The sequence below is a fragment of the Lampris incognitus genome, chromosome 14, assembly GCF_029633865.1.
Source record: "Lampris incognitus isolate fLamInc1 chromosome 14, fLamInc1.hap2, whole genome shotgun sequence".
In the NCBI taxonomy this organism is placed as follows: domain Eukaryota; kingdom Metazoa; phylum Chordata; class Actinopteri; order Lampriformes; family Lampridae; genus Lampris; species Lampris incognitus.
The window spans coordinates 11,833,909-11,857,477 of NC_079224.1; the positions used below are offsets into that span (position 1 = coordinate 11,833,909).

A 23,569-nucleotide genomic window follows, 5' to 3' on the forward strand; every position below is an offset into this window, starting at 1 on the left:
TGTAGTGGTCTATTCCGTTGCCTACCAACACGGGGATCAGCGGTTCGACTCCCCGTGTTACCTCCAGCTTGGTCGGGCATCCCTACAGACACAATTGGCCGTGTCTGTGGGTGGGAAGCCGGTTGTCGGTATGTGTCCTGGTCGCTGCACTAGCGCCTCCTCCGGTTGGTCGGGGCGCCTGGTCGGGGGGGGGGACTGGGGGCATTAGCGTGATCCTCCCACATGTTACGTCCCCCTGGTGAAACTCCTCACTGTCAGGTGAAACGAAGCGGCTGGTGAGACCACATGTATCGGAGGAGGCATGTGGTAGTCTGCAGCTCTTCCCGGATCGGCAGAGGGGGTGGAGCAGCGACCAGGACGGCTCAGAAGAGTGGGGTAATTGGCCAAGTACAATTGGGGAGAACAAAAGGGAAAAAAATCCCCCCCCAAAAAAATCTGTGAACACTTATCATTTACCTATTGAGACAGACAACCATGCAAACAACCCCAACTCCTTCATTGAGCTTGTTGCGTTCATATCCTTTTGTATGTCGCCCAAAGCAACAAGACAAATTTTCACTGTGTGCAAACTTACCTGACTCTCCGTTAACTTGCACTTGAACTTTTTCCATGTGTTGTCACTCATGATCTCCAAGGGAGAAGAGGAAAAGCTGAGTCTTGATGACAATATCCTGTTGGAGGAGGACTTAGAGGCCGGCTACGAGGCCGAAGAGGATGAGGAAAATGACGGTTTGAATGACGAGGAGGAAGAGGAGGAGGAGGAGGCCAAGGAGAGCACAAAGATGAAGATCCTGCGTCTTGTGGCGACGATAGCATCCAAAGTGAAAGAGATCATCGGGAACCTGATCACCACCGCTGGAAAGGTGGTGGTCACCATCTTGCTGGGCTTGACGGGTCAGTTCCTAGTTGAGCTCTACTTAACGTACCTGTTGATACACCTACAGTGTACCTGTAACTCGTAACTCAGATTGATAGCAATGAATACCATTCCAATTTTCCTTACAATAGTTCCTATGATGACGTATAACTGCCATAACTAGTGGCCATCATAGCTGGTTGTCATCAGTGTCTGGTTGTACTTGCTTTTGCTTATTGCTTATTTCAAAGTGTCTGTGTTAAATTTATAGCTGTAATGACTGCGTGTCAATACCGCCATCTGTGTCCTCAAACTTCCTGTATTTCTGTCTGTAGCTGTGTCACTTATCCCCAGTGGTCAAAGAGCATTTGCGAATAATTGAAAGCATTCTTTTCAGCCTAGAGTAGCAGATGGGTGGGATTTACCACATGGAACAACATAATGAACACCTGAAGGTTTGGACTGTCACCATATCTAAGCCAATTTGGTTTATTTTTCTATACCTGCTATTTTACCCAACACTATCTACGATGAGCCCCACTTACCTGGTTCCCATGCAACAGATGTCAAAGATCATTTAACAACCCATTTTGACCCAAAATCAACTGTCTCTGTATCCTCTTTGTGTGTTTCCAGGCATCATGCTGCCCTCGTTGACCTCGGCGGTCTACTTCTTCGTCTTCCTGTTCCTCTGCACCTGGTGGTCTTTCTGCCAGACTGTTGATACGCTCATCTTCAGCTGCATGTGCGTCCTGATGGCTATCTTCAGTGCTGGCCACCTCATCGTCCTCTACCTCTACCAGTTCCAGTTCTTCCAGGAATCCATTCCACCAGATGATAGCTACATCAGGTCAGACACAGAGAAGACTTACTTCTAAAAGCCGTATATCCGTTATTGGGGGGGGGGACACATTCGCTGTTGCCTATTATTTGTTATTTTAAAGTTGAAAGTGCTCAGTTAGTTAAAGTGTCAAGGACATTACGGGGTTACGACTATCGTTTAAAAGCTGTCATGTTTAGCAGTCTGTCATCATCGAAGATTGGGTGTCACTTTGTGTTATGGCGGATATCTTGTTTCATAACTTACTTCATAGGCAGGTTTTAAAAAAAAAAAATTTCATATGCAGCAGTGACAGTTTGATAGTCCCCAAAACAGCATCAAAATGATTAGATGTGGGCATCCGGGTAGCGTAGCGGTCTATTCTGTTGCCTAGCAACACAGGGGTTCGAATCGGGATCCCCGTGTTTCCTCTGGCTTGGTCGGGTGTCCCTACAGACACAATTGGCCGTGTCTGCAGGTGGGAAGCCAGACATGGGTATGTGTCCTGGTCGCTGCACTATCACCTCCTCTGGTTGGTCGAGGCGCCTGTTCAGGGAGGAGGGGCAACTGGGGGGGATTAGCATGATCCTCCCACGCGCTACATTCCCCTGGCGAAACTCCTCACTGTCAGTTGAAAAGAAGCGGCTGGTGACTCCACATGTACGGGAGGAGGCATGTGGTAGTCTGCAGCCCTCCCCTGGCTCGGCAGAGGGGTTGGAGCAGTGACCAGGATGCCTCGGAAGAGTGGGGTAATTGGCCGGATACAATTGGGGAGAAAAAGGGTGAAAAAAATCCACCCCCCACCCCAAAAAAAAAAGATTAAATGTGATTACAACTCCTTTGACTGCAGGATTTTTAACTCACTCGAGGCAGGACTGCGCAATTCCCAGTAAATATTATTGTTACAAAAAACTGCACCCAAGGAAATGACAAACTCAGCTGGAGGGTCGATATGTCAAACTCCTTGCTCTCAACACATCAACAAAACAGGGCCTTTACAGGCTCTTACCTCCAACCGCTGCCGTTATATTATGCATGAGAAAGGAGATAATGAGCTGTTTGTGGCCGGGGCAGTAAAGTGCAGTGGTTAGAGTCAGGCCACATGGGCGCACATCTTCTTACCAAACATTGCGGAGAGGTGTAACGTATACAAATCCGAAGCGGAAACTGTGCCTGGTCATTAGACTCACTGTGTTTGACTGGCGGGGTGGAATGCGAGGAATGCTGTTCATGTGCAATTTACTATTTCCTTACTAGATTATGACTCAACTTGTGTTGTTTTGTCCATAAATAGCATTTTTTTTCTGCTATAGTAGGAGAAATAGGGCTTTTAGCCATCAACGTAACTTTGTGGAGATGTCTCATGCCTACATCAATCTCTGTAAAGTATCTCGTGTTTCAAAAAAGTGGCTGGAGGTTCCTGATATAGAAAATCCATAGAAAGGCAGATTAAGTGCAAAAGTTGTAAATTTCATAACCAGCAGTCTGAAAAATGGCAGTGCCCACCCCAAAAAAAAAATCAGGTATCTCATCCAGAAGCCCATGGGGAATAAACTTGAGAGCTCATTCTAAACCTCATCGCTGTCATCCCGGCTGTTGCTGGAGTGCCCTTGGTGTTTCTTGGACCTATCAATTTTATGGGCTCTTATTTTAAAGCCCTGCCGTGGTGCATCAGGGTAGATAACATTATTGCTATGTATAGCCCAGACTGCCTTGGAGAAACCTGGTCTCCTTCCATACTCCTGCTGGCTCATTGGCAGAGCAGATAAGCAGTATTTAAGGGGTTGTATTGACAAGCTGATGGTTGAAAAGTGATCTTTATTTTGATACTTTATCTTTACAAAGCAGCATAGAAATACAAGCAAACAGAGTAGAACAAACGGTCGGTCACCTATGTATTCATACAGAGGTTATACTGATGGAAATACATGTCAGTACATACAGTAATGGGTCAATAATCATCTCGTGAGGTCACAAATACAACCCATTTGTCTCAGTATTGCAAGAATTTATCGATTCTTAGATTTAGCAAAAAGAAATTCCCTCCATACTTTGAATATTAGTCACAATATCTATCCAGTCAGTCTTTGTTGGAGGTTCGGTCTGAAACCATCTACGTGTTACAGCTTTCCTGCTGGCTGCTAATATCTTAAAATAGATATTTGTCTTGCACCAATAAATGAGCTGCAATATTGCCCAAATAGATTGTAGAGAAAGAACAGTCAATTCCATCATCAAAAATGTTCTGTGTTCGATAAAGAAGAGCTGGGCTTGAGAAGTAGTGACACGCTACTTCAAGAAGGAGCCGGTAGATAGCAAGTGGGTTCGATCTGTATCTGTGTCTGTATTCAATTCAACAGTCTACTACTACTACTTTCGGCTGCTCCCTTTATGGGTCGCCACCTCGGATCATCCATTCCCCTTTCTTCCTGTCTTCTTCCTCTGTCACACCAGCCAGCTGCATGTCTTCCCTCACCACATCCATAATCCTCCTCTTTGGCCTTCCTCTTTTCCTCTTCCCTGGCAGCTCCATATTCAAGTCAACAGTGTTATAGCTAAACGTCTGCTGCAGTCAAAAACATGTGCGGGAATGTGAAAAGGTTTTACGATCTGACGGCTAAACTGCTGTCTGGAGAGAGCTTCTTATTTTCGGCTCTCCAAGGAAAAGTTGTTCTCGTTGAAAACGTTGCGTCGTTGTGAGGAACAACGAGCAGGGACTACGCTCAGATGAACGAGCTGCATGCGCGTTATTCTGCGAAGGGGTTTCTGCGAAGGGGTTTGTTATCCAACCAGCTTGGACAACAGGAGAACTGCAAGAATGATGAAATCCTGAAGTCTCTGAAGTATGTCCGTCCAGGAAATGGATTTGAACCAAAGTTCCAACTTCTTGAAAAGGTTGATGTGAATGGACAGGCTGCCCACCCTTTGTTTGTCTATCTGAAAGAGAAGCTTCCGTTCCCCTCTGACGATGCCATGGCTCTCATCAGTGACCCCAAGTACATTATCTGGAGTGCTGTCTGCAGGAGTGACGTCTCCTGGAGCTTTGAAAAGTTCCTCATGAGACCTGATGGGGAACTGTACAAACGCTACAGCAGAAGGTTCCTCACCAGTGACATCGAGGCAGATATTATAGAGCTCCTCAAGCATGTCAAGTAAAGTGTCCCATTATGAAGAGCTGAGCCAATAAATAGCTTTCTTCAAATTTAGTCACATTTAAAATGGGGGGAGGGGGGTATTATCCCCTCTTTCAATACCACATTCCATACAATGATTCCTGGGGAATTGACCTCTCTGGCTTTTGCAATACACTGCTATTGTTCAGCCTCTTTAAACAACGATGACATTTCTTGAAATGTTTTTGTAAGGGTACAATATACAAATAGCTTGATGGGGTGCTGTGCAGAGTATAAATAAATGTTCTTAAAGGTTAAAAAAAAAGTTCTGTGTTGTCTGTATTACCTCCTGCAAGTATGACCGAATGGCGATTGAATATGGATCTTATTAAAATTCATGGATGGAAGGAATGGAGTTTATTCACACCACTATTTTAATAAAATGTTGCTTTTTCTGTCTCTGCTTATTTTATTAATATTTTAATTTGTTTTCATCTCTATCGCGATTCACATTGCTTCTGCTGCTGTAGTAGTGATTCACGTTCCCCACGGGATCATTATATTTCTAATCTAATCTAATCTAATCTAACATAATCTAATCTAATCTAATCTAACAATCTATTCTAATCTAATCTAAATACTTCTGATAACAGATTCTTCAAACTGTATCATCCTCGGAGACCTCTGTGTTTTTATAGGTGGTGCGTGTCTAGGCTTAACTTTGGAATGTTTACCATGGCACACATCCATATTTGATATCTCAGCAGATGGGGAGGAACCACCATTTCATCATCCACTTTCATTTCGTGCGTAGCTGTTTACTTTCCACGGCAGCAAGGTATTTCTGTCTGCTGTTGCATTAATGCCTTGGCCCTATTTGTGGATGAAAGTGGCATATCCTTCTCAACTGTTGCATGTTTTCCTACTCTGCACACCCCAAGCCAGTCACAAGGAAACTCCCAGAGCCATAAATATATGTGGACCCCGATGGACAATAGGCTGGTTCAGTGTCTGCCCTAATTGTGGCTGTTGACAGTGTCTCGACCTTGCTCTGAGGCCGATGTTGAGTGAGACTGTTGAGAGGCCCAACTTCCCTCCCCTTCCTGCCTCCGCTCTTCACAATGGAAGTCCCCAGTCATGTGATCTGCAGGCCCCCCCCCCCCCCAGTTGCAGGAATAGCCCTCTCAGGAGGCGGTGTGTAGGAGGGGGGCGTTGGCTCTTCCACATGGCACGGAAGGACTGCGGAGACCTATAAATCCCAAAAGCTGTCACTGGTATACATCAGTATGAATCCCGTACAGTAAAACACCACTCTTTGTTCTTCTGAAAGGAGAAGGACATACTCACCTGACGTCCTCTGAGTCGGTGTTACAAGGATCTTTTCAGCTGCAGCGTGGTTTCCAAGCTCCGAGGTTGAGGAGTAGTGAGTGATATTGTCAGTTTAGCGTTAAAGCTGTAACCTGAGACTATTCTCGCTATTTTATCCATTTGAAGCGTGATGACGATGTGGCGATCCCGCTGGATAGGAGTCAGTATCTCATCACACAGTGTTCCAGTATAGTTCAGCATAGCAGGCAGGGAGAAATAGACCTGTTGCAGCAGATTTACTGTGACTACAAACAAGTTGTAGCAGCTATTGTTGCTTGTGTGCCGTAAATTCACCAGTAAACAGTCATCATTATCATCATTATCATCATCATCATCATCATCATCAGTTCCATAACCTATGGAGGTCGTAGGAGCACAGCTGATGCCTCAACCAGTCTCTTCCGCGGTTCCCTATCCATCGCAGCTCTCCCCGCCTCCACTATGCTCATCTTTAGCCGTTCTCCGATGTTGTTTACCCAGGTTCTTCCCGGTCTCCCTCTCTTCCTGGTGCCTTCTACCAGGCCTTGCAGGATGTCCTTTGCGAGTGTCCTTTCCGTTCGGCAAACGTGCTCAGACCAGTTTAATTGCCTTTAAGTAATACATGCCCTTTAAAAAATGGTATCCTCAAACCATAGCTGACGCAGGCAGTCTTGTGTTACACACGTCATCATAATTATAACACTGTAATACGGTAATATTGGTTGTTTGTCTAACAAACACATCACCACATCGGCATCACTTCTTTCCTGCTGGAGTTGTTTCCAACACGTACATGTTTGCCACTGCGACAGTTGTTGTGATCTGAATAAAAAATGTCAGTAGCGTTATATGGAGACTGGAGAGTGTCTTCAGCTGTGGGAAGGATGCTGATTAGTATTGCATAGCCCGACTCCATTATCCAGATGGATAAAATGAGGATTTATTTTATATATATATATGTATATATATAACTTTTTTTGGATTCCCCCCTTGTATTGTACTTGGCTAATTACCCCACTCTTCCGAGCCATCCCGGTCGCTAATCCACCCCCTCTGCTGATCCGGGGAGGGCTGCAGACTACCACATGCCTTCTCCGATACATGTGGAGTCACCAGCCGCTTCTTTTCACCTGACAGTGAAGAGTTTCACCAGGGGGACGTAGCTTGTGGCAGGATCAGGCCACTCCCCCCAGTTCCCCCTCGAACAGGTGCCCCGACAGACCAGAGGAGGCACTAGTGTGGAGACCAGGACACATACCCACTTCCCACCCGCAGACATGGCCAATTGTGTCTGTAGGGACGTCCGACCAAGCCGGAGGTAACACGGGGATTGGAACCGGCGATCCCTGTGTTGGTAGGCAATGGAATAGACCACCACGCCATCCGGATGCCCGACTGGGAGAGAATTTAAAGACAATTTCTGCAGACTAGGGTACAGGTTGTGGTTACGAAACTGAATGTTTTTATATGTGAACTCTCCTTTTGGTTAAAGTCAAAGATTAATTTCATTCTCCGGATCTGAGCAGTGTGTCTACTATGCATTTTCTGATAATGTCATGGTTCTTTAGTCTTGACAAGCTTCTGAGTTCTTTATTTTCAATTAGCCTGTAATTTCATGCACACCTTTGTTCAAAGCACCATGTGTACTGGCGGTATAGCAGCTGCTATACTCGGGGTGAAGCGATCAATGGGTCGATTCAGTGATCAACGATCCGATATCGTCCATGCAGTGTGAAAACATCGATCCATATCATCATCTTTAAGATTCGCCTGGGATGTGAACATTTAAAGCTTAATATCTAAACCACTGAGCACACGGACAGAATCTTGTAAATCCAGGGGAATGAAGCACAGATGTACGTGGTTCATCTTCATAACTGAAAGTCACCAAGGGCTCTTTAAGTTAATCGATAAAAAAAAATTGCATGAGAAATGCAATGAGAAATGAGAAACATGAGAAATGTGGTACTTTACAGTGAACAACAGGAGGTCTGTTGTCATTCTTTGTATTAAAAGGAACAGATTGTGTTTCATTTAAATGTCTGGAAGAGCTCAGTAATAAAATTGTCAAATCATATTTTAGTTGCTTTTTGTGAGTTGATGTAAATGTAACCGATTGTGTTAAATGGGCACATCGTCTCATATCGATCACGGGGCCCTGAAATGAATCGAATTGAAATCGTATCGCGGCGGACTTGGTGATATCAGCAAATATCTTGTCGTGGTCCGAAGAATCAATATGGTGTCGTGATGAGACTTGTGATTTACGTTTACACCCCTATTGCTGGTTGTCCATCGTATCCGATGATGACCATCTTCTCCTGTTTGTGAGTCCTTTGGTGGCTTAAAAGTCTGATCCTGGATGCACAGTTGTGGTTGCAGACCGGGCATGTAAAAGTGATGCCGGGGGGTGGGGGGGGCAGGGGTAGCTTTGCGAGCATGCCTCTTCGCATGCTTTGCTACACAGTGTTGTGTGCGCTGGTTTTCCATACACTTCCCTCCCTGCGAGACGTGAGAGCGCCAGATGGTGCGGCGGGAGGCGAGTTCCTCCAAAGAAGAGGGGTTGATCTGGCATCTTCTGTGTGGTCTTCATTTGGTCTTGGAACCGCTGCTTCTGCCCACCAGCAGTGTGTTGACCAAGGTGTAGTTGGCCTGTAGAGGGCTTTACCATACTGCCAGTAAACATGTTTTTTTTTTTGCACAAGTTTTTCCCTGTGGGAATCGAACCCTTAACTCTGGCAGTGTTAGATCCGTCTACTGTGTGACGCTCCATTTTACTGTCAAAGCATGTTTGAACCCTGAATGTTGTTTTTACCTGCTGTCCTGTAACGCTTATGAGCCCCCGTCTCTCCTCATCTCATATTCCCGTATGTCTTCCTCCACAGATTATTTGGCATATCCTCCATCGTTCAGAGTGACTGCTCCTACACATGGAAGCTCATCGTGAACCAAGGCCTCAAGTGGCACCATTTTGTCAATCCCATCATGCTTTTGGTGCTCTACTATACCCTGGCTACTCTGATTCGCCTCTGGCTACAGGAGCCACTCGACCAACCAGTGGTGAGAACACAAGATAGATACAGTGAAAAAGCCTGCTAGTATGGATGCATTTGCAGCATGAAATTTCAGCTTCCAAAAATATTAACGACCACCATATTCTTGAAGTCCAGTGTTTGGGAATATCGTTAAAACTAGTATGGAATGACATCTAAAAATTTTTTTTCTAATTTTCATTTTTTTAAATTAAAAAAAATTGTTAATTCTTAAAAACTTTAATTTTTAAACTTTGAAAAAAAATCCTCATATTTGGAATATGCCGTCTATCGAATGTCAGGATTTTACAGAAGACCGCTTGCATTCTTGTGTTACTTATTTACTTCTTTGGTCTTGGTTTGAACGTGGATGTAGCAGGGATGGTCTCTGCATACATCCATCCATCCATTATCTGAACCACTTATCCTGCTCTCAGGGTCGCGGGGATGCTGGAGCCTAGCCCAGCAGTCATTGGGCAGCAGGCGGGGAGACACCCTGGACAGGCCGCCAGGCCGTCACACAGGGCCGACACACACACACACACACATTCACACCTAGGGACAATTTAGTACAGCCGATTCACCTGCCCTACGTGTCTTTGGACTGTGGGAGGAAACCGGAGCCCCCGGAGGAAACCCACGCAGACACGGGGAGAACATGCAAACTCCACACAGAGGACGACCCGGGACGACCCCCACGGTTGGACTACCCCGGGGCTCAAACCCAGGACCTACTTGCTGTGAGGCAACCGTGCTAACCACTGCGCCACAGTGCTGCCTCTCTGCATACAACGCTGCAGCAAAATTGAATACAATGGACAGAACACAACATCCTTTACTATGACACAGATTGGGAAATACAAATTCCCAACTTGGTTTTGAAATCAGCTGCTTTTCCACAAACACGCAGGAGCCATTGTAACTGTCCCTGTCAGACTACAGTATAGCCAGAAATAGAAACGTGCCTCAAAGAGGAAAAGCGGGTCACTGAGAGAGGTCACTTGGGTTAGCGAGTGAGCACCTCCTGTCAAAGATGTTTAGTTGACAGAAGCGAACGCCGTCCCCAGAAGGAACAATTATAAATTACAGTCCTGGGACACTGAAGTGGAACTGAAATAGAAGTAGATCACACTGAACTGTAAAACGGCCCGTATAGTGGCCTAACGATTTGAAAGACCATCTTAGGAATGAACCCGTAATGATGACACTGGATTCGATTTCTCCCCCATGACCCCAAGTGCCCTGGTGAAGTTTACCTTGAAATGACCCGTCAACAACGAAGTCAGACAAATGTTGGTCCGTGTAAACTGTCGGGTTGACGTGCAGTAGAAAGCAGTCGATTATACTGTAATGTCCAGAAGGCCGCCGATTCTGAGTGGAGATGGAGGCCCATCTTGCCTCACATTAGACCCTGAGGCTCAACCCCTCTCTCCATATAATGGAGGTATAGATTGGTGTTTTTATAGAGGGGTCAATACTTCTCTGTATTCCCTTGGGGACTGGGGCTGTATGCATTATTGATTTTACTGCAATGGTGTGTGTGTGTGTGTGTGTGTGTGTGTGTGTGTGTGTGTGTGTGTGTGTGTGTGTGTGTGTGTGTGTGTGTGTGTGTGTGTGTGTGTGTGTTTGTATTTCACCTTCCCTTACGCTTTTCAAGATGCTAATAATAAAACATGATTAAGAAGTAATTCCACAGCCGACAGGCTTGATAAATAATGAAGATAACCTTTTGTAGTGAACCTGATGTTGAACAAACAATGGGGGTCATCAGGACCTGCCAGGGATAATACTTTGTCACCGTTTGCAGATTAATTTAATGGTGGATTTACTGTGTTTTCCGTCATTGTCATCCAGCAGCAGTTCACTATCAGAGTGACAAAATTACCACCCCCAACCACAGAAAATTACATACTAAAATTGATGGTGTAATTTGGTGTAATTTCCACCTTAAAAAGCAAAATAAGTTAGCCTGATCAGTCGTACCATTCTTATAAGTCATACCATTCTTACCAATGTTTTTACAATGTTGAAATGTGTAAAAATTAACTTTTTTGACATTATGACTTGGCAATAATCAAAACTAACAACTGAGGAGGAATCAAAAGCAGACTGATACACTGTGTCCCAAAGCTGCTCGTTGTTGATTCTCTTTGAAAGTTGCTTAAAGTTGAGCACCACACCAGTCAGTCAGTCAGTGCGTCCGTCTGTCCATCCATCCATCCATCCATCCATCGGGGCAGCACTGTGGTGCAGCGCTGTCACCTCACAGCAAGAAGGTCCTGGGTTCAAACTCCGGGGTTGTCCAACCTTGGGGGGGTCATCCCAGGTCGCCCTCTGTGTGGAGTTTCCATGTTCTCCCCGTGTCTGTGGTGGGTTTTCTCCGGGTGCTCCGGTTTCCCCCACCATCAAAAAGACATGCATGTTAGGGTTAATACTCGTGTCTGTGCCCCTGACCGGGGCATGGCAAGACGAACTGGAGTTAGTGCCCGGGTACTGCATGGCAGCTGCCCGCTAGTCCTAGCTACACAGCTAGGGTGGGTTAAATGCAGAGCATAATTTCTCCAAGGGATCAGTAAAGTATATCAAAATAAAAATAAAAAAATCAGTCAATCAGAACTCATGTTGTATTAACTCTCAGATGTGTGTCGCTTTGGATAAAAGCGGATGCTAAATGAAATTGTAACATTGTAATGTAACTTTATTTATATAGCACATCTGCTATATTAAAATACAATGTTAATATTATGCCAAAAAGCACGGCTAAAAAGTACCAAGTCATGCTGCTCCTACAAACTCACTTGGCCAAAGCTGAAAAACTTCATCTCAAACTGAAGTGGGTTATTTGATCAAACTGAGAAAGGATTGCAGACGGCGTACTCTGAGGAGGGGAGAGGATGTGTGCCCCTTAAGCTGCGAGAGCCTGCATATGTTAGGGGCCGCAGTCTGCTGATAACGACAAGACGTGTAGTTTTGTTTTCAATTAAGACTTCAAAATCAATAATGAGAAATGCTGCTCTTTTAGAACTGCCCAATTTCCTCCCGTTGACATACAGTCCGCCTACGCCTGAAGATCAGCGTCTCTGGGCGAGCTGATGAAAAGGGGAATTCTCGAAAGTATTATCCGCATTACGCAACAGAAGGATGGCTTTGCAGCCTCGAGAAGAGGATCTATTTGTCACTGGAGCTATCTTTGTTTTTTCAGGAGGAGCAGGAGGGCGAGGTGAATGGGGAGGAGGCTCCGGTCGGAAACGGAACAAATAACTCAGCCGAGAAGAAGAGGCAGCTGTGGTGGAGAGCACACCAGGGCACGGATGAGAAAAGGGTACGTCGACCAAGCACCTCACCTCGGGGCTCACAGCCGTTACTAACGGATAAGTTGTAAGGTGCACGACCCTTCGCTGTTGTATTAGTGATCTCACGTAGAGGCTCCTCTCCAAAAGAGCCATTCAGGATTTCTATGATCATGAAAAACATGAAGAAATTGGGAATTTGTGTTTTCTACGCCTGTAAAAGTTAAGCACAATGACAAATCTTAGCAAGCCTATAAAGTCCTCCGTGATCTGTTTCATAACTTGTTGCAACAACAGTGTTGAAGTTCAAATTGGTCTGCGGAGGATCTAAATATCAGATTACCTGAACACATCATTCTCAGGTGACGGCTCTAGCTGCTAAAACAAGACCTAGGACACACCCATAAGTACACTACTCAGACCATTTATATAATGGCCTTTAAAATTGTGCTACATGGTCCTCCAAAAGAATTTCAGTAGATAAATGGTGCAGGGATCCAGCTGTTAGTTATTCTGCTTTTAAACAGAACCTTTAGCTGCTGATTATTGTCACAAGTTTGCCCAAGGTCTGGTTTTGCCCCAACTTTCACCTCTGCATTAGAAATAGCTCCGTGGGCCTCCTTCCTAGACTGATTTCAACTGAAACTGTGCACACACCCATACACACACACGGGCACGGGCACACTCTGACCTTGTTCTCATAACAAGGTCCGTAGTCTGTCTCCGCTGGCCACCTCTTGAGGTTTAAAAGCTTTTAGGGTGTGCAGACACGGATGACTGATGGGCTCGATTTACAGAATAGTGCTGTCCGGCCGTGTTCCTGCTTCTCGGAGGCTGTAGAGAACAGGGGGCCTTTGACTCCACTAGCTCATCAATAACGCAGCTCGCCTTGTGTGCTCTTTTCTCCCACCAGCTCCTCTCCACCCAGGATGGCTTCAGTACAACCGAGGTGGGGTGCTGCTCTGGATTTGTGTTGTATCATTGTAGTCCATTTCCGTCCTCTCAACCCCCCCCCCCCCGTCTTGAAATAGACAACTGTAGAGATACTGTTAATTACTTCCCCTTGCATTCTTGCAGCCCAGGATTAGCCTTGGTCTATGGTTAAGTGTTAGACCAGTGCTAGTTGAAACCTGCACAATGCGGGCTTAGTGTTTAGTGCTATCGCCTCTTTACAAGAGGGTCCTGGGTTTGAGCCCAGCATGTCTGAGGTTTACATGGATTTCCTCCCACAGTTCACAGTAAAGCCTTAATTGGATTTAGCAGGTATAGGCAATCAATGAACAATTTAACCCCTTTTCACAGTGACTTGCTCACTTAGCCTAGGCCTCAGCACAAAAAGGGGCTCTGAAACTCATGAAGCAATTTAGCGCAGGGTTAACAGGGCAGTTCAGCCAAAGAATGTGCAGTGGATGGGGCGTCCAGTTGGCGTAGCAGTCTATTCCGTTGCCTACCAACACAGTGATCGCTGGTTTGAATCCCCATGTTACCTCCGGCTTGGTCAGGCGTCCCCTACAGACACAATTTGCCGTGTGTGCGGGTGGGAAGCCGGATGTGGGAATGTGTCCTGGTCACTGCACTAGCGCCTCCTCTGGTCGGTCGGGGCACCTGTTCGGGGGGGGGGGGGGCTGGGGGGAATAGCGTGATCCTCCCACGTGCTACGTCCCCCTGGTGAAAGTCTTCACTGTCAGGTGAAAAGAAGCGACTCCACATGTGTCGGAGGAGGCATGTGGTAGTCTGCAGCCCTCCCCGGATTGGCAGAGGAGGTGGAGCAGTGACCGGGACGGCTCAGAAGAGTCGGGTAATTGGCCAAGTACAATTGGGGAGAAAAAGGGGGGAAAAATGCCCCCCCCCCCCCCAAAAAAAGAAGAATATGCAGTGGGAAAGTTTGTTAGAATTCCTGGAGTAGGGGAGCTGATTCAGTACTGTGATGCATGTAAAGCAAACGTTTGACAGGTGTTGTCATTATACATGAACTACAGCCTATGCTAACATCAAACGGGACCTCGTTTGACTACACCACCACTGAGAATGGACCAGTCAGGCTGGACCTCTATGCCACCCCCCACTACAGAGTGGACCAGTCCACCGATATCAGAGGTAAGCCATATAAGCTTCGCAAGTCTTTTCCCGGGAACGTTGTGGTCATGGTGAATTGGGAGCCAGTGCACTGCATGTACAGTTCAATTGGTTTCTCCCATAACAACAAAGTGAAAAAGGTTTTGTAGACATTTTTGCAAATTTATTAAAAATAAAAAACTGAAATATTGCATGTACATAAGTATTCACACCCTTTACTCAGTACTTGTCTGAGGCACCCTTGGCAGCGATTACAGCCTCAAGTCTTCTTAGGTATGAAGCTACAAGCTTGGCACACCTATATTTGGGGTATTTCTCCCATTCTTCTCTGCAGATCCTCTCAAGCTCTGTAAGGTTAGATGGGGAGCGTCGCTGCACAGCTATTTTCAGGTCTTTCCAGAGATGTTCAATGGGGTTCAAGTCTGGGCTCTGACTGGGCCACTCAAGGACATTCACAGACTTGTCCCGAAGCCACTCCTTCGTTGTCTTGGCTGTGTGCTTAGGGTCGTTGTTGTGTTGAAAGGTAAACCTTCGCCCCAGTCTGAGGTTCTGAGTGCTCTGGAGCAAGTTTTCATCAAGGATCTCTCTGTACTTTGCTCCATTCATCTTTCCCTCGGTCCTGACTAGTCTCCCAGTTCCTGCCGCTGAAGAACATCCCCACAGCATGATGCTGCCACCACCATGCTTCACTGTAGGGATGGTATTAAAAAGGTGATGAGAGGTGCCTGGTTTCCTCCAGACGTGACGTTTGGCATTCAGGCCAAAGAGTTCAATCTTGGTTTCATCAGACCAGAGAATCTTGTTTCTCATGGTGTGAGAGTCCTTTAGGTGCTTTCTGGCAAACTCCAAGTGGGCTTTCATGTGCCTTTTACTGAGCAGAGGCTTCCGTCTGGTCACTCTACAATGAAGGCCTGATTGGTGGAGTGCTGCAGAGATGTTGTCCTTCTGGAAGGTTCTCCCATCTCCACAGAGGAATGCTGGAGCTCTGTCAGAGTGACCATCAGGTTCTTGGTCACCTCCCTGACCAAGGCCCTTCTCCCCCGATTGCTCAGTTTGGCTGGGCGGCCAGCTCTAGGAAGAGTCCTGGTGGATCCAAACTTCTTCCATTTACGAATGATGGAGACCACTGTGCTCTTCGGGACCTTCAAAGCTGTAGACATTTTTTTGTACCCTTCCCCAGATCTGTGCCTCGATACAGTCCTGTCTCAGAGGTCCACAGACAATTCCTTTGACTTCATGGCTTGGTTTCTGCTCTGACATGCACTGTCAACAGTGGGACCTTATATAGACAGTTGTGTGCCTTTCCAAATCATGTCCGATCAATTGAATTTACTACGGGTGGACTCAAATCAAGATGTAGAAACATCTCAGGGATGATCAGTGGAAACAAGATGAACCTGAGCTCAATTTTGAATGTCATAGCAAAGGGTTTGAATACTTATGTACATGCAATATTTCGGTTTTTTATTTTTAATACATTTCCACAAATTTCCACAAATCCTTTTTCACTTTGTCATTATGGGGTATTATGTGTAGATTGATAAGAGAAAAAAAGGAATTTAATCCATTTTGGAATAAGGCTGTAACATAACAAAATGTGGGGAAAGTGAAGGGGTGCGAATACTTTCCGGATGCACTGTATGTGTATATATATATATATATATATATACACACATTATCTGTTTGTTGATTTAAACAAACGGATTTGAAGAGTTAAACTTGTGAGGTGATAACTCATCTCTGCAGTAATGTCACCAGCGCAACACATTTTCATACTTACATTGTTCTTGGCGATTGTGAAGATTTTTGTCAGAATCAGAACAAGAAAATCAGAAGTTCTTGTATTGCCATGTGCATTACATGCACTAGGAATTTAGCTTGGCGTTGTTGGTAGAGAGAATAAAATAAAGTAAATAACATAAAATAAATTAACATAAACATAAAATAATAAACTTAAATAATGATAAAAATAATAATAATAACAAATTATATGTAATATATAATGCTATATAATGATAAAAGTAATAATATATAATAAATAATATATAATGCTATATAATGATAAAAATAATGATGAAAATAATAAATAATGACCATAACGTGAAATAAATGGAAAAAAATACATATACAAAAGCTCCCACACACACACACACACACACACACACACACACACACACACACACACACACACATACTATATGTATGTATATACATATATGAACAGATGTAGAAAAAAAATGGAGAAGTTAGTCTGTCAATTGGGGAGAGGGAACCTGTTGATTATTCTGGGGTGGGGTGGGGCAGCAGGAGGCCTGTTTTTGTATTTTATGTTTGGTAGTTGGCTACTGGATTCATAATTGTGTGCTACATTGTTCCTCGGCCATTTTCACAGACAGACAAATGCATCTACCCAAACAGCAGCTTACAGACACTGGTCAGTATTTTGGGTACTCGGTAGTATTTGGACAAAAGTCAATACAATGAATTTCAGTAACAAAAGTTGTTTTTGCATCCTACCAGAGAAGAAGGATGACTGTGTGTATGAAGTGTGTCTGCCCGTGGAGGAGACTGAAACAGAGGGTGTAGAAGAGCAGCGAGGAGAAGGGGAAGGGGAGGATGAAAACGAAGAGGAGAAGAAGGGGGCCCCCAGTGCTCTGGTCAAAGTCTTCTGCTTCATCATGAAACAGAGTTACATCTGCGCTCTCATAGCTATGATGGTAAGTCACGGCTTGTCGTTAGTCCGGATCCCAAGCGTGGGTGAGGAAAACGTAGCCTTGGGAACCAGATGTGAATCTCATGAGTCAGCTGCATCAAACGTTCATGGGAGATAGAGTTTGGCCTCATACTCATTAAGTGAGATTTCTGTCCAAAAATGTTCCAAACAGATGTCATATCGCAGAAACACATGTAGAAACATGTTGCAGGGTGTCCGGGTGGTGTGGCGGTCTATTCCGTTGCCTGCCAACACGGGGATCACCGGTTCGAATCTTTGTGTTACCTCCGGCTTGGCCAGGCGTCCCTACAGACACAATTGGCCGGGTGGGAAGCCAGATGTGGGTATGTGTCCTGATCACTGCACTAGCGCCTCCTCTGGTTGGTCAGGGCACCTGTTCGGGGAGGAGGGGGAACTGGGGGAATAGCGTGATCCTCCCACATGCTACGTCCCCCCCAGCGAAACTCCTCACTGTCAGGTGAAAAGAAGCGGCTGGCGACACCACATGTATCGGAGGAGGCATGTGGTAGTCTGCAGCCCTCCCCGGATTGGCAGAGGGGGTGGAGCAGCGACCAGGACGGCTTGGAAGAGTGGGGTAATTGACCAAGTATAATTATTAAGACCATAATAGATTAGAAAGGAAGTGTTGCTGACACTAACTGCCTGATCAGTTCAGAATCTGTCTCGTGTTTATCTGCCAAGTACATTTGGACACACACAGAGTTTGACTCGTAGGTCCCTCACAAGGTCACATTAATAGTAATATGAAAATGAATCATAAAAGCAGTACATATAAGGCATTTAGTATGCAGTTATAACTAAAGGAAAAATCAGGAATGGGCAGTATTTCATACCAAGTACACATGGTCTTTGTTAGAGTCTGATGGATGCACTGATAGGACCGTCTTGAGGTCAGTGATCCAAATAGTCCTCCCAGATCCTTCGGTGTGCTCATTGGTCATTATTATTGATAGTAATTATTTCTCTTCAGGGATGTTGCTCCTGTTTCGTGAAACCTAACTTAGCGAATAAAACCAATTTTGACAGATTGCAATTTTGATTCCTCAGGCGTGGAGCATCACCTATGTCAGCTGGCTGACGTTTGTGTTCCTGATCTGGTCCTGCACCCTGTGGATGGTGAGGGACCGGCGGCGCTACGCCATGCTGACCTCGCCCTTCATGGTGCTGTACGGCAACCTACTGCTGGGCCTGCAGTACATCTGGAGCTTTGAGATCCTGGACGCTGTCCCTGGGCTCTTCCTCAAGAAGGATGTCCCCTTCAGTGAGCTGGGCTCCAAGGTACTCCAAGGCGCTGGGACTCGGAGAGAGTTGTTTTTTTTTTGTAAATGTAGTAGAAAATAGTCATTCTTGTCAAGTCCAATTTATTTGTGGCGCCCTAAATCAGAGTTACGTCTCAGATGGCTTTATGTAAACATTGCATTGACATTACATCCTCCAAAACAGGAAAACAGGAAAACAGAGTGAATGATAGTGTACAGCATTGTCATTTACGCTTTACTCATCAGGAATGTCTGGAATGCCTCATGGCTGTCCTTACTGTATAGCTAAATGAACTGCTATTAAGATTTTTGTTTACTGCACAGACCATTTCATTTACAAACCTTTATAATAACGTTACGTGTCAACAGGTCACTACAGATTCTGCAGTCTTCTCTTTTGTAATTTCACTGTACATCATAACAAACAGCTGATATATTTGTCCCCTTGGGGACTGAGGGTGTTGTAGTTTGAGTATGGGTCACACAGCATTGAAGAATAATTTGAATGGTTTCTTGGTCGTTAATTTTGAATTGCAAACACACATGAGGCTTAGAACAACAGCTAGATCGAGATAAGACAGTCCCAGCAAAGTATTTAACATTAGAGTATAATTTTCAGTGACAGAAAACCTACCTGGCACTATCCCGCAGCTCCTTAAACCCATCCCCTCTAGCTCTCCAAGCCTAATAAAAGAAACACTCATTTGCTGAGGACTTATTTGCCCCACTGACTGAACCTGGCCTGTCGACTCTATTTCAGGATCTGTGTGTGTGTGTGTGTGTGTGTCTAAATTCCTTACTGACTGAGATGTTATCTCGCCGTCATAGATCCTGTGTCTGTTGAGCTTCTGGCTGTTGCTGAGACAGACGCTGACAGAGAGACAGGACAAGCTGCAGGAAGCAGAGACCGATCTCTCTGGCGTCCATGTGGACAAGCACAAGAGGAAGGGGTCAGTAGCTCTGTGTTCTTTTTGAAGTCCGATTCCACCAGTAGTGTGCCGTGGGGTTTCAGTTAGGGCCTTCATTAACAAATTGCACAGCACCCCCCCCCCCCCACACACACACACACACACACAAACATTTCTCAAATGGGTGCCAATACAGCCATACAGCCAACACAGCCCCATCCAAAATACACTAGCACGCACTATATAGATTACTGGATCAACAACTACAACTCACACGACTGTGCACTATTGCAGTGTCACCAGCCTTATGCCATCCTTACCTTCCTTTATGTCACTCAGCAACCAAATTGGACACACACTACATGGCACAAAAACAACTAGAAGAGCACTCAGTAGGGTGCAGATCTCTGCCAGGCGTATCTCCCCTTTTCCGGTGCTTGGATTTGGCAACGAACAACCCCTTTTTTTCACCCACCGGGAGAAGGGGCTCTTATTAAAAGACTTCAGATGTGTTTCAAGTGGCTCTGAGCCCTTTCTTGTTTACATGGTGATGGACAGGAGTCTCTGTGGACTGTGATGTTCATGGGCTACATTGTGATCTGTAGCGAGAGTACGGTGCAGGTTGAGGAGAGCCTGGAGAGGTGGAGGTATGGACTGGAGAGAAGAGGAATGAAAGTCAGTAGGAGCAAGACGGAATACTTATGCGTGAATGAGAGGGAGGACAGCGGTGACGATGCAAGGAGTACAGGTGGCGAAGGTGGATGAGTTTAAATACTTGGGGTCAACTGTTCAAAGTAACAGGGAGTGCGGAAGAGAGGTGAAAAACAGAGTGCAGGCAGGGTGGAGTGGGTGGAGAAGAGTGTCAGGAGTGAATTGCGACAGAAGGATCCCAGCAAGAGTTAAAGGGAGGGTTTACAAGATGGTTGTGAGACCAGCTATGTTGTATGGTTTGGAGATGGCGGCACTGATGAAAAGACAGGTGGCGGCACTGCAGGTGGCGGAGTTGAAGATGGTAAGATTTTCGTTGGGAGTAATGGAAGACGGACAGGATTAGGGACGAGTATATTAGAGGGACAGCTCAGGTTGGACGGTTTTGAGACAAAGCAAGAGAGGCAAGATTGAGATGGTTTTGACATATGTGGAGGAGAGATGCTGGGTATATTGGGAGAAGGATGCTGAATATGGAGCTGCCAGGGAAGAGGAGAAGAGGAAGGCCGAAGAGGAGGTTTAAGGATGTGGTGAGGGAGGACATGCAGGTGGCTGGTGTGAGAGAGGAAGATGCAGAGAACAGGAAGAGATGGAAACGGATGATCCACTGTGTCGACCCCTAATAGGAGCAGTCGAAAGAAGATGTGTTTAACCATCGTGGTTTTCATGATATAAAATTAATGTAGACAAATGATTTTCATTCATTCTAAGGCAATAAGATAACAGTAGGAAAACAGCTCAGCCATGGGAAATGTTTTATTGTAGCTCCTGAGATAATTTCCATCTGTGACTGTGATTAGTCCTGCTCTTGAAACTGTGTTTTTATAGCAGAGTTTTAACACTGGAGTCAATGGCATTTCCGCGTCTAATACCCCCCATGATGTTAGTTAAACAAACATAGCGGCAAAGTGAATAAAGCAAACTATTTTTGGTTCCTCCAGCTCTCCTCTGCTGAGATCAGCGGTGAAAGATCTGCAGAATTGTGAAATACAATTGATGTCTCGTTTACTTTAAACACTCCTATCCGAATACATAACGGACGCTGTCGCTGCCCGATCTAACTCAGCTGTGCGCATGCCTGCTGCGATAGAGAGCGGCGTTGATCGAGCAAGCTAGAGAGTGAATGAAGAGGGAGGGTTGCTAGCGAGAACAAACGTTTCCCCAAGTTTTTTAATCACCACAACCACGAGGGGTTCTTGACCATACGGTCATAACTGCACAAAAATATGTAGGGTGTATAAGTCTTTACGAGATTAGCCGCCGACAGACCAAACGCATAATCCCCTCCAGGCTACCGCCTGGTGGAGATAACAAGCAAGTTTCCACAGTTGGTGCAGCGTTCTCCAGTCACTCGTGGAACTTCAACAAATTCAATAAAGTATAGCTACAGTATTATCATATTATCTCATATTCACATATTATCAGGCACTGTCTTCAGTTCAATAAGACAAATGTGCACACCAAGCTGGAGTTGAAGTTCCACCTCACTTGAAAGACTCGTGGCAGCCTTCTCTCGCAAAACTCATCCAGCCTTCTCTCGCAAAACTCGTCCAGTAATTTAGTTTCTTTGGGAGAACGTGAAAAAAAATGCTGCCAATCCAACCAGATTGGCAAAAAACACTAAGTAGATCGGCAACAAGCAACAAAAGCAGTAGCTGTGAATGTGGCGGCCATTGTGCTTAGTTCGCTCACAACCCACGAAAGGCTCAAGCTCAAAGTCGATGACGACACCTGGGGGCTTGCACCGATACGTCGCAGGGCCCTGGGGCGTTCTGTCACTACACATCAGAATTTGATTGGCTGATGATACGGCCACTCGAAGTTGTACTAAGTTTGTTGCTTCGGACTTCAGCGAAAGGCTAGCAGCACCGCTAGTGCTGGTCCGAGGAGCTGTGATGCATTTAGACGACATAGGAAATCCCTGCTCAGTCCCACGAGAAAACACGTAATTGAATTCCGGCACATTCCAGGTACACTTCAATTTAACTATGAAAAACTCATTATGACTTTGATTTCGACAGGGCCAGCAGAGACAGCCCACCACTAGATTACACAATTATATTTTACAGTTTACTCCGTGAGGAAAAAAGGGATTGGAGTAAAGTGGGTAACCAGCCGGATACTGATAAAACTGGTACTGATAAGACTGGACTCTGTGATGAATTTGTCACAGAGAGATATAGACAGATAGATATGTACATAGGTAGTTAAGTATGTAAATGTGTTGCCAGGTATGTATGTATGTAGGTAGTTAAGTATGTAAATGTGTTGGCAGGTATTTAGGCAGGGTCAGAGGTCAGTGAAACTCTTCATCAGCCGTACTCTGGCGGCCCGTGGATCTATAGTTGTGTTCATTTCCTCATGTCGTTCCTTGTTTACAGAGGAGGAGGGCGAGGAGGAGGGCGAGGAGCAGGATGTTATGCAGGTGCTGGGTAACCTGATCATGGCCCTGCTGGTCAAATACTGGATCTACATCTGCGGCGGCATGTTCTTCTTCGTCAGCTTCGAGGGGCGCATCGTCATGTACAAGATCATCTACATGATGATGTTCCTCTTCTGTGTGGCACTCTACCAGGTACAGTCAAACATGAACACGCACATACACACTCACACGATAGTAAGTTTACAACACAAACACCGCTGCCGTATGAGTGTGTTTGTGTGATCACGCATACACAGCTGTGTACAATTACAGTGTGAATGCATGCACACACATGCATCCAATGCACATTTATAGATGAATGCATATGCTAAAGGATAAACATGCAAATACAGAGTACCACCATCATTTGTATAAGAATGAGCACAGCACACGCACAACTTTGTACAGTTACACCTTATAGTGAGCACATGAGTGTGTTCATATCCAGGCATGCCTTGCTCTCAATAAAAAGCATGCAATCACATGCACAAGCATGCGTAAACACCCATGGACATGCAAGCAAACACACACACACACACACACACACACACACACACACACACACACACACACACTCTCTCTCTCTCTGCTGTCTCCCTCACTCTGTCTCACTCTTGCTCTCTCTCCCTCTCACACACACACACACATTCTCTCTCTCACACACACACATTCTCTCTCTCTTGCTCTCACCAACACACATATTCTCTCTTGCTCTCTCTCTCTCGCTCATACACACACATATTCTCTGTCTCTCTCACACACACACACCACACACACATATTCTCTCTCTCTCTCGCTCTCCTCGCTCTCTCTCTCTCTCTCTCTCCTCTCTCTCCTCTCTCTCTCTCTCCTCTCTCTCTCTCTCTCTCTCTCTCTCTCTCTCTCTCTCACACACACGCACACACAATCTCTCTCTCTCACACACACACACACACACAAACACATATTCTCACACACACACATTCTCCTCTCGCTCTCTCTTGCTGTCTTTCTCTCACACTCAC

General features: G+C 45.5%; 1 protein-coding gene and 1 pseudogene across 1 annotated transcript in view; both read left to right on the plus strand.

Moving 5' to 3' along the window:
• LOC130124034 (piezo-type mechanosensitive ion channel component 2) overlaps positions 1–23,569 on the plus strand; it is a 125,589-nt gene that overhangs the window by 39,126 nt on the left and 62,894 nt on the right. Inside the window, exons 6-15 of the mRNA XM_056293397.1 lie at positions 636–894; positions 1,493–1,706; positions 9,022–9,196; positions 12,371–12,490; positions 13,372–13,407; positions 14,438–14,555; positions 17,055–17,251; positions 18,316–18,546; positions 19,356–19,481; positions 22,530–22,718. Of these exons, the coding sequence (XP_056149372.1) occupies positions 636–894; positions 1,493–1,706; positions 9,022–9,196; positions 12,371–12,490; positions 13,372–13,407; positions 14,438–14,555; positions 17,055–17,251; positions 18,316–18,546; positions 19,356–19,481; positions 22,530–22,718 (1,665 nt within the window). The remainder of the gene's footprint in view (positions 1–635; positions 895–1,492; positions 1,707–9,021; positions 9,197–12,370; positions 12,491–13,371; positions 13,408–14,437; positions 14,556–17,054; positions 17,252–18,315; positions 18,547–19,355; positions 19,482–22,529; positions 22,719–23,569) is intronic.
• On the plus strand, positions 4,257–4,832 carry LOC130124033 (glutathione peroxidase 1-like; annotated as a pseudogene).